The following is a 14667-nucleotide window of genomic DNA, read 5'->3' as shown; positions in this document are numbered from 1 at the left end:
GACAAGGTAACAAAAGATGGTAGAAAAAATTTCTTATCACTATTTAATAAATACAATTAATATTTAAATTAAATATAAAAAGAGTATCATTTGGGGCCTCTAATTTTGTGAGGCCTAAAGCGATTGCTTTGGGGGTTAAGCCGCCTCTAATTTCAGTTGAAACTCTCTGTACCTATATTATTAGGGTTTTTAGGTACATGTCCCTTATAACTAGAAAGAGACGTAATTACAGGGGACATGAAATATTCATTTGTAAGAGAACACATTGATATTCTTTGTAAAATCTTACTTTATTCCACACATATAAAATATACCTTTTTCTTGAGATTCTTGTCTAACTTTTCCTCACGATCCAGGAACGATCCGAATATTCAAAGGCTCATCAATCATTCATCATTGTCAGAAAAAATATCCACAAATCTCACCCGTTTTGGCCTTTTGGGTGACTCACATGTCTTATTTACTTAAATGTCATTTATTGCTAGTTGTTGTTATTTAATGTTATCTCCTTCCTTTTTGGGTCATTGAATATTGCTAGCGTTATCATTATTTATTGCTATTTAAATAATATATGTATCATCTTACTACAAAGTCGGTTAAAATATCTTTTGGATATTAATATTGTCTAATGTTGTCTCTATTTTATTAATTTTTTTCTTCTATTGATCCAAGGCGGAAGTATTGTTTCCCTTTTTGGATTTTGTATTTCATCACAAAAAGAAAAAGAAATAAAATAAAATAAAATAAAGATATCTTCTAACGGCTCAGATTTTGATACACTGATGACTAAACAGGCCACGTTAGCAAACATCGTTCCTTCCGTCAGCTCCTAACTTCCTATCCAGTCGTCACGCTATCTTCAAGATGAACAAATACTCATTTTACTCCTCTCCTCCACTCCCACTTTCACTTCTCCAAATCTTCCAATTTCATGGACTCAATATTCTCTCCAAAACCTCACACGCTTTCTCTAATATCTTGCTCTCCAATCTCCTCTTCTCTTATTCCTCGCCGCCACCAATGCTTCTTCGGTTCTAGCCATAATAATTTACGGTCTCCTGTCCTTCTTCGCTCGCGGAGGAAATGTCGAAATATCGGCTTTCAATTTGGCGCTCACTCTTCGCCATTTGTCCTCAGAGCTTCTCTTGATTCGCAATCGGTTGTCGTTGTTGCTGCCGTTGTCACTATCTCTGCTCTTACAATCATCTTTTTTGAATTTTCCAAACGAAATGCCAATTTAAAGGAGGTAAGCTCCGTGACTACTCGGTTTATAACATTACTGGTTCAACAACAACAGCAACCCAGTATAATCTCACTTAGTGGGGTCAGTGGGGTCAGGGTATAATTTCACTTAGTGGGGTAAGTGGGGTCAGGGGAGGGTAGTGTGCACCTTACCCCTACCCTCCCCGGGTAGAGATGTTGTTTCCAAATAGACCCTCGACATACTTTCCTCCAACAACTTCCCACCTTGCTCTTGGAGACTCGAACTCACAGCTTCTTGGTTGGAAGTGGAGGTTGCTTACCATCAGAGCAACCCTTCTTGTCTATAACATTACTGGTTCAGTTTTTACAATTTTTTTTTGGTTATTTTTCCAAAAGAGATGCCAATTTCGCGGAGGTAACCCACCTAATTACGATGTGTATGTGTCTGAGCCTGAATACCTGTTTTAGCGTGTCTATTGTAGTAAACGAATGTGCTTTAGTTAGTGAATTAGTGTAAATGTTCATGTCTAAATGCTATTGTCGTTGTTTAATGTCGATTATCATCGGTTCGATACATGCTCTTTGAATATGCTCCAAAGCTAACTCTTTGCTTCTTCTAATTTGGAGTAGTATATTATAAATGTGAGGGAATATATTACGCTAGTTGTTAAAGTTTAGTTTGATAGAGATATTTGTACAAATTTTTTACATATGGATAGTTACAAAAGTTGATGAGAATTACATAAAAATAATACTCCCTCTATTTCAATTAAAGTGACTTACTTTCCTTTTTACTACTATGTTTCATAAAGAATGCCTCTTTCTAGTAACTCTCTAGTAACAATCTACATAGGTTGTTTAAGACCACAAGATTCAAAGGGCAGTTTGGTACATTACAGTTTACACACTTCATTAATTTAAGATCACAAGATTTGAAAGTCCTTAATTTCTTAAACGTTGTGCCTAGTCAAACTAAGACTCTTACATAGAAACGGAGGGAGTATTATTAGTAGACATCCTAAAATATAAGGTGGAACATGAACATACTCCAGTGTAGATGTTTATAGCTAAATGATATTATTCACACAGTTTAATGTAGATTATTGTTAATTCACCATATGCTGTTTGAATATTATCCAAAGCAAACTCTTCACTTATCTTCCAGAATTAGGAAAGAAAAGAGATAAAGGTTGATACTTGTATGTATGACAGACTCATGCAGATTGTGACGTGTGGTTAATTTTCCTGGAAGAAACTAATTAAATAAAACAGTTGGACATGGAAAAATGTCGGTAAATGTAGCTGGGCTACCAAAGGTTGGAAATGCTTTGGTTTTGCAGGATCAGTTCTGATACAACAATAACAAACCCAGTTAATTTCCACCAGTGGGGTCTGGAGAGGATAGGATGTATGCAGCCTTACCCTTTTGACCATTTTTAAAATCTTTTTCTAGTTTTGAGTTGCTTCATTTATCAGTCTATTAACTCCCATATGATACTTGAATGACATTTTAAAAGTCGTGGAAGTTAATACGTTGTATATGAGAGACCAAAACTAGGCAGAACACAACCTCTAGAACAATGTTTCTTTCAACAGACAAGTGTTTGCTCTTAGTAGTCATCTTGGAAAAGTTGGGGTCTATCATCTCAACTCCTAGTTTCTGAATAAATTTATGGAAATTAAAAATATCACATCTGAAGTTTTCTGGTCATTGGCATCTAATAAGTAAGATAAAATTTTCGGTCATTAGTACTTACAGCAAGAGTAATTTATTCTTAAGACATTAACAAGAGGTGTTACAGTTTTACCATAGTTAATTGAGGAGGAGACATATTTCTGATGTCCACAATTTTTCATAGATTTCAGCTGAGCTTACTCTTGCTTTGCGGCGACAAATAAGACATGTGATGAACTGGTTTCCACGTCATGTATTTGCTCTTATAAACATACAGGAGGAGAAATCCGTCGAAACTTCGATGACGGAAGTATCCAAAGTCAGCAATGAGCTTGAGGATGCGGGGACAGATGTGCAACTAGGTGGAGCCTATTTGATGCAAACCGTTATTACCAACAAAATTGAGTCTGCAGATGCTAATCAGATGGCTTCTAGTTCCGGTGGATCTTTGACCTTAGGAGCACCTGGATCTAACACACACGCTGAATCAGATGTAGTACCATCATCATCTTTTGTGGCAGAGTCGCTCAACAATTATCTGCAGGAACATCTACAGGGAACTAAAACGAGTAACAGATTGACTACGGAGGAAGTCAGTTCAGAGCATAGTGTTGGTTTGTTTCCTGCAATCAACATAGATAAAGGAATTGAAGAAACCAAGAAAACAGACCATGCACTCATGGCGGACGGTGGACTTAAGATAGCCCATAAACATGTTGCAGAGGATGAAGTCAGTATCCATAATCTTATTTTCAGGGATTCTGCGCGCAAAGAGTTGTACTCATTCTTTGAGGCATCTACCAAAAGTCTAAATGGCCAAAAAGCATTGACTTCTCATGCTTCTGGTGAACGCATTAGCGTCTTTTCACACACCTCAAAAGTTTCTTCAATACAAGCAGGTAAGGCATCTCTTCAGATTTTCGTGATACAGCAGGGTGTTCAATGGAAATGCTGCAACCTCTTCATTCCATTTTATCTTTTTTTTTTGTACACTGCCCTTGAGGATTCTTTTTTCTTGGTTTGTTTGCTCTTTCCTCCGTGTCCTTCTGTATGGATTTTTGATGAGATTTAATTATTTTCCAGAGGATTTTAAGGAGAAAAGTCCTCATGGATGTTATAAAGAAGGACCATTCAATAACAAGGACTTTGGGAAAAGAAAGAACCATTTCACTAAGAAGGAAAAGAGCATTCTACTGGACAATGGTACCACAAAGCAGTTTCAGATTCCTAATCCAAAGGGGATCCAAGTGTGTGATGGACCTCAACCATCTGACCAATTCAGAGCTTATCGCCGTTTCCTGAGAGAGGGCAGGTAACCTATTGTTTGACCGGTTGATTTCATTATTTGGACTGGTCGTAGGCTTGTCATCAATAATATTCCATGAAAAGATTAGCAAATAATAAATGATACTCCCACCGTTTCAATTTAAATGATACACTTTCCTTATTAGTCCGTCCCAAAAAGAATGACACATTTTTATATTTAGAAATAATTTAACTTTAAACTTTTATATTACCAACTTTACTCTTAATCAGAAGCTTTTATGGCTACACAAATGTCATGGCCCCACATAGCTTTTGCCCCTTAAGATTTTAGGACATCTTGTTTTTTTCCTTAAACTTTGTACCAAGTCAAACTACATCATCTAAATTGAAATGGAGGGAGTATTTCTGATGTACTTATAATAAAAATGATACTTATAATGTCCAAATGTTATCCTTTCTGTTGCTCTTGTTTATACCATTCAAGCTCACACACAAGAATTCCTGCTGCAGGTTGATGGACTGCATAGAAATGCTTGACAATATGGAAAGGCACGGTTCATTGAATATGGATAAAGTAAACTGCTGCTTATATTCACTTCATATTCTATTTATGAACTTTGGCTTGTTGGTAATTTGTTAAAGATCCCATTACAGGTATATCATGCTGGTTTCTTCCAAGCCTGTAAAAGTCAAAAGGCAGTGAAGGAAGCTTTCCGTTTCACCAAGCTTATCCAAAATCCAACTCTAAGCACATTCAATATGCTCTTGTCTGTATGTGCAACCTCACGGGATCTGGAGGGTAAGTTTTCTTTCTCTTGGTACTTATTCCTGTTTCTTTTTGTGTAAGTTTCTTTGATGCGGATAGAGAGGACGAAGTGCAAGGGGATGTTATCTTTTTCCTTAGACTTTGGAAATCGAATTTCAATAATTTCTTCGGAAAATACAACCATTTGTCTTTATCCCGTCGTAATTATGGTCAAGTTATTTTGTTTGCTTAGGTGCTTTTCGAGTGGTTCAACTTGTCCGTGAGACTGGACTGAAACCTGACTGCAAGCTCTACACTACTCTTATATCAACTTGTGCAAAATCTGGGAAAGTTGATACCATGTTTGAGGTAAGTGCTTCGATTGTGGTTTCTCATGAAAAAATGTTATATTTATAGCTTATCTGTGATTTTCATTCAAGAGTCCTTTTTCTTTTTAATGTTTAAATGTCCTGTTTATGTGAGTGAATGTTGGGCCTCTAAGGGCCAAGATATGTGTTGCAAATATGGATGTTAAGTTGGCTGTGCGATTAAACAAGATTTAAACTAGATTATAATGAGAGAAACTCACTTAAAATGACTTGGTTATGTCCTACGGAGACTTCCAGATGCACGGTTCGTAGGCGTGAAACCATGATGAAGGTGTTAAAAGGGGACATGGTACACCTAATATCACGTGAGAGGAAGTTCTCTGGAAAGACCTACAATCTCTTGGAATCCATGTGTAGAAAAAAAAAAGATGAAAAAGATACATATATGTTCTACGTTCACGAGGAGTCTTATTGACTTTAGAGATTTGTATGTAGAAAAATGTAAAGAACTTCTAGTGTTATAGAATCTAAATTATTGAATATTAGATCTGGGATCTATGCTGCATGGACTCTCCAAAATTCTGCTGCCCGTGTCGGATCCTCCAAAAATGCTACTTTTGGAGGCTATCACACGCCCCAACGCACCTGACTACATTTTCGGAGAGTCCAAGCAACATAGTATAGGATAGGTCTAAGTGGAGCGACATGTATAGTGAGGGATTTATACAGCCGATCTTATATAGCTTGGGTTTAAGTCATAACAATATTTGGCAACGGGACAACGACGTCAACGAGTACTTTAAAGGGGAGAAACAAATTCATGACATTTCTCATAATTGCTTTTTAGACTGAATGATAGTTGATATGCTGCTCCCATTAGTTGCATCTTGTTTTTTATATAAGTAAACCTGCATGAATTCTTTGAATCTTATTGCCTATCCTTGCACCTTATATGCAATCTTTCGAGGTGATATTTTCTGAAGTTGTAGGTTTTTCATGAAATGGTCAATGCTGGAGTTGAACCAAATGTTAATACATATGGTGCACTTATTGATGGGTGTGCTAAAGCTGGACAAGTTGCGAAGGCATTCGGTGCCTATGGTATAATGAGATCTAAGGTATAAATTTATCTACTTAGGGCATACAATTTTAAAGGGGATTGCTTTAACATTTCATTCGTATCAGTTTATTATTTATCAAATCATACTGAAAAGTGACATGTACTTAGACCGCCAAATATCTCACGTTGGATTCATGTTGTATTCAGTAGAATGTGAAGCCAGATCGTGTTGTATTCAATGCTCTTATCACAGCTTGTGGTCAATCAGGAGCAGTGGATCGTGCATTTGATGTCTTATCTGAGATGAAAGCAGAAGCACGACCAATAGAACCTGATCAGATTACTGTTGGGGCTTTGATGAAGGCATGTGCAAATGCCGGTCAGGTATACATGCATTCTGTTTTTGCTTAAAAATCTATATCTTGGTTGAATGGGACTGATGTTCCCATATTTCTGCTCTTCTATCATGATTAACCATGGACATATAAATTGCTTTAGGTTGATCGAGCTCTGGATGTTTACCGTATGATTGATAAATATGATATCAAGGGCACAGCAGAGGTTTACACGATTGCTGTAAATTGTTGTAGTCAAAATGGTAACTGGGATTTTGCGCGCAGCATTTATGATGACATGACTAGAAAAGGTGTTTATCCAGATGAGGTAGTAATTTTTAAACTGCTGTGTTTGCATGTCAGTAAACTATTTTACATTTTGATGACTTGAAACTCTTAATTTTTTTGTTTGCCTATCTCCAAAATATTGCTTCTCAACCTTGTTGCAGAAATCAGAGCTTGATGCGTCCATCTTTACATCATTTTGTCAGCATTAAATCAAAACTTTGCCACTGAGATTTTTTACCGTATATATTTAAAAACTTAAGTTTCGTTTATTTGTGCAGATGTTTATCAGTGCGCTGGTAGATGTGGCAGGGCACGCTGGTAAGTTGGATGCTGCATTTGATGTTCTAGAAGAAGCCAGGACTAAAGGCATAAATGTGGGATCTATGTCATATAGCTCATTGATGGGAGCCTGTAGTAATGTATGAACATTCCTTTTTGTGTTTCTTCATATAGACAAATGTACTATCTCTACTTTCTGCTCTCTCTCATCTCTGAAATGGATGGCTAGAACTTGTCTGTTTACGGTTATCTGCCTCTTCGATTGAGATCTCAATATCAATATTGTGGCTTAATTTTGCATTTAAAGATGGAAATTGAAATCAATGAGTACTACCTGCTCTTGGTCTCAAAATTGATGTGGATTTGATCCCAGTGTAGTTGGATATGCTGTAATAGGATGAGAATGTCATAAAGCTTACTTGTTCAAAATTATATGCAATACTGTCATCTTTTTTTCCATATCTTGTGGTTAATGAAGCTTCTGTATGGAAAAATGTAGTTTTTCATGGAACAGTGTGAGAAGTTTTGAGAAACATACATTATGCAAAAGCGACACTGCCTTCTGTTTTTTCATATATCGTGATCAAGTAGCTTATGTACCAATTGTGTGGGATTTAGTTGCTTAATCGTAAGACACGTTGACTCCTAAATCTCCAAAGAATTTGTGTTATTCACTGTGTGCTACCTTCTTTTATGACCGTGAACAATAGTAATATTTATGCCACTTTTGTAGTTTATTGTGTTTTATAGATGCTTCTAAGAAGTGATCATCAGACACGTAATGAAGGGAGAGATATAGAGGGAGGGATGTGTTACCGGTCACTATTCTACCAAGCAAGCCCTCGAAGTAGTCAACCTGTGTTCTATCTGTATTTCTTTTGCCAATCCTGGAAGTAGCTTTTAGGAGAATTTAAAACTGTGAAAAGCATCAAGGAGAAACATCTTATCATGGGAAGACACTGTAGACAGGGAAATAGTTGGAAGAGATCCATAGTTAACCAATGCACTAATAAACTCTAGTTCCCTTTACTATATTTCCAAGAATAGCAGAAGAAACAATACGTTAAGTGAAATCAGTATCAGGTTGAGGTTAAGAATTCCTTGGAAGATCATATATTTAAACAAGCTGGAATGTATATCATGTTATGTTCCACTTCTCTGTCTAAAATAAAGAAATATCTTGCTAGCATTAGTTAGGTGAAATATTTCACTGCCACCAAAATGAACCTGTTTTTGCTGTTATATATTTCAACAAACATGGACTTTCTTTCTATCAACTAGCAAGTATTAGCCCCGCTACCCTTAGATGCTGCTAGTTTTCTTTGTTCATCAGAGGCTCTATTGGTCTTAATGTTTCTTTCAAAATCTTGTGACTTGATTTAAAACACTTTTCAAATCCATCTGCAGGCAAAGAACTGGCAGAAGGCACTAGAATTGTATGAGGATGTTAAAGGCGTCAAGTTAAAACCAACCGTTTCAATGATGAATGCATTGGTAACTGCATTATGTAAGTCACATTTCGCTTAAAACTTTTTCTCAGCATAAGAGCATTTCACTGATGCTTGTTTTGGCTCTAAATATCTACACTCTAATGTTTTCCTTTCTCCTGATCAGTTTTTATTTTTATAAGGTTCATAATTCAATACCTATAAGTGGTCTCAGTCCATTGCTAGAGCTAACTTGGATGTTTCTTTCATGATTCAGAATCTAGCTTCAATAATTGCTTTTATAACCTTTCCAGATCATCATCTTATTTTTTGCTATGACACCTAATATGTTTATAACGGAGGACGACCTTACTTTGTAGATGTCTGTGTATGCTGGTTCCCAATTCTTGTGTATTTGCTTAATTTCCTCAATGAGATGTTTTGTAATAGGTGATGCTGATCAATATCAGAAGGCTCTGGAAATTTTTTCTGAAATGAAGAGAGTGGACCTATGCCCTAACACCATTACATACTCCACTCTGTTAGTGGCAAGTGAAAAGTAATAGCTTGATTCCTTTACATTGAGGTTTATGTATAATGACCACTATCTCCTGTCAATATATCAGTTTTGGTATATCTGAGTTTTATCATTTATTTCTCTTATCTCATGACAGAAAGGATGACTTGGATATTGGCCTCATGCTTCTTTCTCATGCTAAAAAGGATGGTGTTTCCCCAAACCTTGTTATGTGCAGATGTCTTCTTGGTAAGAATTATAAGCTTGTCAATCGATCGCATAAGGTATATTGTATCTTGACTTGATGTACAGTGCTACAACATCCTTACCAAGAGGGATTGGCTGCTTTTCTTTTATTTGGATATGTTCATACTTCATAGTGGTGGAAAGACTAAACAAATGATGTATGTTTTAGGCCCATCTGACAAATTAACTAGTTGAAATTTGATCCTTCCATCAATGGGATCAGGCACCTATATTATGGTGTACAGGGAACAAAGTTTAAGAGATTTTGGTTCCCGGGCACCTACTGATACTTATGTGACAATTATGGCTACGTCCATCTTATATGGGGGAAACACAAGGATAAGCCTACCTTATTGCTAGAAGGGCCTTATAGCTTATAAGCCTGCTCGTCGGTTGATTTTGCTGCTGGAGCATTTATATCTAATTGACCCCTTCTAGCAATTCTTAGACCAAATGAAGGTCATAAAAGATGATACCTCTGTGCATAGAAGAGTTTCTAAGCCAATGATGGATTTTCTGTTCACGTCCTTTTTATCCGGTGGCCACGAATGGACGAGCCTATGACCTAACCTCCAAGCCCTTAGATAAGCCTTCTATTCAGTGGATGCTGCTCCAGGAGCATTATGGCTCCAAATAACGATCTCCTGGAAAATTAGAATTAATGAAGGTGCTAGGAGATGCTGGAATTAGCAGTGAGCAGGGAAGTGAATCTCATGTGGAGATACTAATCTCCCTAACCAGTCTAGGATAAGTTGGATTCCTTTGGTCTGTTGTTACTCCACTAAATCCATTCTTTGACACCGACTTGGTGTTTTTATCAAATGAATTTCTGACGTGCGACAAAAGAATGGAAGTGCCTTCTCTTGGCCCAGTCTTTGCTAAGTTTATAATTTATTGTGCCGCCGTAACACTTGGCATCACCCATGGAGGAAAGGCCTTTGCTAGTCACACCATTAGCTGTAGGTACTTTCTTCAAAACTGAATGGTGCTTAGTGTGGAATTTTGTGCATATCACCATGGTGCCAATGTAAAGAATGTTTTTAGGATATCATCTAAGTTTCTACTAGAGTGGCATGCTTAGTGAAGCCAGTATGAGTAACCATGCCCCTCACCTGGTCATTGTAAAGAAGAGGCTCACAACCTTCTGCAGTTTTTATTTTTTCTTGTCCTTCATAACAAGAATGTTCACTAGTCCTGCCATTATTTTTCACTTGTACTGTAGCAATGGAATCTATTTGTTGTGTCATTTGTTTTGGACATCACAATTATTTGATGATGTGGACTTTTCTTGTAGCTATGTGCTTAAGAAGATTCCAGAAAGCTTGTACACTTGGTGAGCCTGTCTTGTCTTATAACTCTGGTCGCCTGCAGCTTGACAGTAAATGGTATGCTTCTATTTAATCTGGTGTTGATTCTGACATGTCTAATAAAAAGGGAAAGCAGAGGGAAAATTATATTCTGTTACAGTGATGATGATGTTTAAGATCAACATCTCCATCTAAAATGCCTCTAGTGATACTGTAACACCTTTCTTTATTGTTATTGTTATTTTAGTTTTATCAGATACTGAATTCTGAAAGCTTTGAAATGTTTAGGCCCAACTTCGTGGTGTATTAAGATGGACGTAAAATTATCTTTTATTGAATGCCCTCAATTTCTTTGTAAAAGTAGTTTATATGAGATGCCATGTTGAACATACTGTTGCATTCATGTAATGAGATAGACTGGTTCTCGTTTCGATTCTGTTAGCATATTTCAGGGAATTTGGCACACAGTAAGAAATTGTCTTAAGAATCTTCTTTTCTTGAGTGGATAAGGGGACTGGACAGCTTGTGCTTAGTGCAAACATAAAAGATGTCACTAATGTTATTACCACGCTGGCTTTGGAAAAGACTTTGTCCATATTAGTGGTCACTATTTCCTAGCACATTTGTGGCTGAATTATTTGAAATCTCAAATGTTTAGGCTGGTGGATTTATCATCACATCTTTCATGTCTCTCTTTCCTATTTCTCCAACTATATGTCATTGAATCAGAAAAGATATCCGACCCTTAAGTGGCTAAACAGCTCTTTCTGAGGCCAGGAAGAAAAAAATTCTTTTTTTCCTCATGAAATTCTTAATTGGTCTGCAGGACATCGTTGGCCTTAATGATCTACAGGGAAACAATTGCAGCTGGTGTGGTACCCACAATGGATGAGCTATCACTAGTTCTGGGTTGCCTACAGCTTCCTCGCGATGCATCACTGAAAGAAAGACTTATTGAGAATCTAGGATTAACTGTTGAAACATCAAAGGGCTCAAACCTGTGCTCTTTGATTGATGGATTTGGTGAATATGATTCCCGTGCCTTTTCATTGCTTGAGGTCCGTGGTCTATCTTACTTGTCTTTTATCATGTATGCAACTGTATCTTGTTGGTTATTGTGGTGGATCATCTCGCACAATATTCTTGTTTCTTAGGAGGCAGCTTCACTTGGGACCATCCCTTTGACTTCTTTAAAGGGAAATCCTGTTGCCGTCGATGCGAGGAATTTGCACATTCATACAGCTCAGGTAAGCTTGTGGAAAATCTTACCCACATGAAAATGCTCTAAGCTTGACGAGCTTAATTAGTTTTTAGCATCATTGATAGTTACTAATAATTGTAAGTTTGTCCTTTTGGCTGCAAAGATCTCTTTTTCTCCTGTTTTTCTCTCTCCCCCCTTTTGCAGGATTCCTTATAGTTTATAAGACTTAAGAAGTTAAAAGTTACTTTTCATGTATCTTTCTGTATTCCTTTTTGCTACTCTTATACATTATATGGGTTCCCCATCCATTTTCTAGACAATTTTGCTTATACTTGTTTGGTGGTTTTCTTTTCTTATACTTTTTTCTTAAAATTAACCAGGTATATCTTTTGACTGTCCTAAAGGGTCTCAAGCATCGTCTGGCTGCAGGTAAACAATATTTTGATACATACAAATCTTCTTTTAAGTGATGGAGTTTTGAAATGCCATGCATGTATAGTAGTGGATTCAAATTCACTTCAAAATTTCCCTTCAGTGATAGCTTGTTTCTATCTGCTGTGCATACTGAAATAGACTGGAAATATCTTCATTATTAGAATAACTTGATTTATATTTAACATGGGAAATCATGCAGGTGCAAAAATACCAAACATATCCATTCTACTCCCTGTAGAGCAGTCACATATTCAGACACCCACTGGCGAGAAAACAATTAAGATTGCTGGAAGGTAACCAGAAGAAATTTCCATCTTGCATGTTCGTGTAACGCTTCTTTTCTAAAATAAAGTTAATATCAGAACATGGAAAGGACACATATAGGACTCAGAGAATTATGTTAATTTGGTAGGACAAGTAGTCTTGCATTTTGTTAATGCCTCGCATTAAGCTACAACTTTGAGTAACATTTTCATGCCTCACATGCACTATGAAAGAAACCAAAATATAACTAGCTGCAGAAAAAAAAGAAAGCCGAGGTACCATTTGGAAAAGTGAAAAACATTTCATACCAAATTAGCTTAATAGCGTTCATCCTTCTTGTGTTCCAGTACGTATTTTGCCTTCTTTTTTCCGGGAAGGCTTCGATACAGCATTGTAGGAACTGCACGAATGACATAACATTCAAAATGCTCTTATTTGGTCAACAGGATTAACCGGGCAGTTGCAGCACTTTTGAGGAGGCTTGGCTTGCCTTATCAAGGGAATGAATCGTATGGGAAGATTCGAATCAATGGTGTTATTGTGAAAAAGTGGTTCCAGCCAAAGCTCGAATCCCCTTTCAGTTGGGAACAGACAGATCTGAGCTTCTCCCCGACACGGCTAAGAAAAGGAATTAGCCATCAGCAGCGTAATATTCGAGCAGGCAATTTGTCCTTAGATTAGGAGACATACAAGGACGCTAATAAAAACTAGGTATCACATTATCTTAATGATTTGATGCTCTGGTTTAATCACCATGATACAACAGAGTGCTGTAGCTGCCAGTTGACAACTTGACTTATTAATGAAAATTGGAGAACTGGCTTGGTGACTTTTTCTTGATGCCAGAGGAGAAAGAAGCAAGAAGAAAGCATCCAAACTGAGGGGCCCTAGTACTGCAATGCGTGCTCGTCAATTTTGTAGCACGTATTTATGCATGATGATCATATGAAGTGCCACTGTGTTGTTCATGTGCAGTTTTGTAATATTGAGTCGGGCTATGATGATTAGTCATACGTCGCTGTTTGAGATGGACTAATAAATGTTATCAAATCGATATATAAATTATATATTACCATTGATCGGGATCTTTGTTTGCAATTAGAATCCCATCCCCTCAATTTTTCATAATAGGATGTCAGCTTTGGACTTTCTCTTTCTGCTACTTCCCACTTCGATTCAGGGGTCATTTCGTGGGTTGTATTAGTAATTAATCCTAACATAATAGTGTCTTTTGTTAAGAACAAAAAGAACAAAAACCAAAAAGCTTCCCCAGAATTGTCGCTTCTTGCTTTGTTACCGAAGGATGCATTTAAGTTATTGCGTTCTCGTCATGCACTTTTCTTAGGGGTCATTTCGTTGGTTGTATTAGTAATTACTCCCAACATTACATTTCACTTAATCTAATACATTATTTGGGTGGTGGCGTAAAAAACAATCACTTCATAACTTACAATGTTTGCGTTGGCAGTATTATATATCGTCAATTACCTGAAAGAAGAATGAGGAATTTTCAGAAACCACTATTGTTTAGTGGCTATTAACTTCCTATAACTACCTTATACATAATTACTTCCTATAGCTACTATCAGTTGTTACGGTAGTGTATTCGCTGTATTCGCGTTGTTGTATTCATGAATACAACAGTAAAAAGCGCCTGAAAATCAGAACAGTCCAGCTATATGCACATGTATTCGCGTCATATATTCATGAATACAACAAAAAAATGCCTCTAAAATCAGGGCAATCCAGCTGTATGCGCATGTATTCACATGTATTCGCGCTGCTGTATTCATGAATACAACAATAAAAAGCGCTTAAAATCAGGTAGTCCAGTTGTACGAGCATGTATTCACATGTATTCGCGCCATGTATTCATGAATACAGTAACGACAATCACCTTAAAAATAGGTATGTCCAACTGTCTAAGAGAGAGGAAAAACATAAATAGCGTATTTCATGCCTTATTTCATGCCTCAATGGTAGTATATACCATAAAATACTTATTTTGCTATAAAATATAAAAGGTAGCTATAGAAAATAATATTTTAAAATAATTTTGGTTTATAATAAATAGGGTGTATACCTTTGCT

At 36.8% G+C, this 14667-nt stretch overlaps 1 protein-coding gene across 3 annotated transcripts; it reads left to right on the top strand.

Annotated features, from left to right (window-relative positions):
* Window positions 1–863: 863 nt before the first annotated feature.
* Window positions 864–13662, top strand: LOC107771716 (pentatricopeptide repeat-containing protein MRL1, chloroplastic). Of its 3 annotated transcripts, none has more exons than XM_075218191.1 (19): window positions 864–1246; window positions 3063–3777; window positions 3962–4190; window positions 4655–4718; window positions 4799–4943; window positions 5143–5258; window positions 6208–6336; window positions 6489–6662; window positions 6777–6941; window positions 7180–7320; window positions 8588–8687; window positions 9058–9166; window positions 9282–9373; window positions 10665–10755; window positions 11504–11735; window positions 11832–11924; window positions 12259–12307; window positions 12513–12606; window positions 13024–13662. In XM_075218191.1, the coding sequence occupies exons 1-19, from the start codon at window positions 932–934 to the stop codon at window positions 13256–13258; spliced, it is 3288 nt and encodes a 1095-aa protein (XP_075074292.1). In that variant the 5' UTR covers window positions 864–931; the 3' UTR covers window positions 13259–13662. The 3 variants fall into 3 exon arrangements, with proteins under 3 accessions (XP_075074292.1, XP_075074293.1, XP_075074294.1); XM_075218192.1 differs by having other exon boundaries at window positions 865–1246; window positions 3156–3777; XM_075218193.1 differs by having other exon boundaries at window positions 903–2611; window positions 3156–3777.
* Window positions 13663–14667: the final 1005 nt, after the last annotated feature.

Source organism: Nicotiana tabacum, chromosome 7 (assembly GCF_000715075.1).
Source record: "Nicotiana tabacum cultivar K326 chromosome 7, ASM71507v2, whole genome shotgun sequence".
Classification (NCBI taxonomy): Eukaryota; Viridiplantae; Streptophyta; class Magnoliopsida; order Solanales; family Solanaceae; genus Nicotiana; species Nicotiana tabacum.
This window is presented reverse-complemented; position numbering and strand designations above follow the sequence as displayed.

What these genes read in the sequence shown, in the direction of transcription:
- LOC107771716 (XM_075218191.1), top strand. Translation starts at nt 932, where the DNA reads ATGGACTCAATATTCTCTCCAAAACCTCACACGCTTTCTCTAATATCT. An exon ending in ATGGTATAATGAGATCTAAG is followed by an intron (nt 6,337 to 6,488) that starts GTATAAATTTAT and finishes TGTATTCAGTAG; the next exon opens with AATGTGAAGCCAGATCGTGT. An exon ending in TGATGGGAGCCTGTAGTAAT is followed by an intron (nt 7,321 to 8,587) that starts GTATGAACATTC and finishes ATCCATCTGCAG; the next exon opens with GCAAAGAACTGGCAGAAGGC.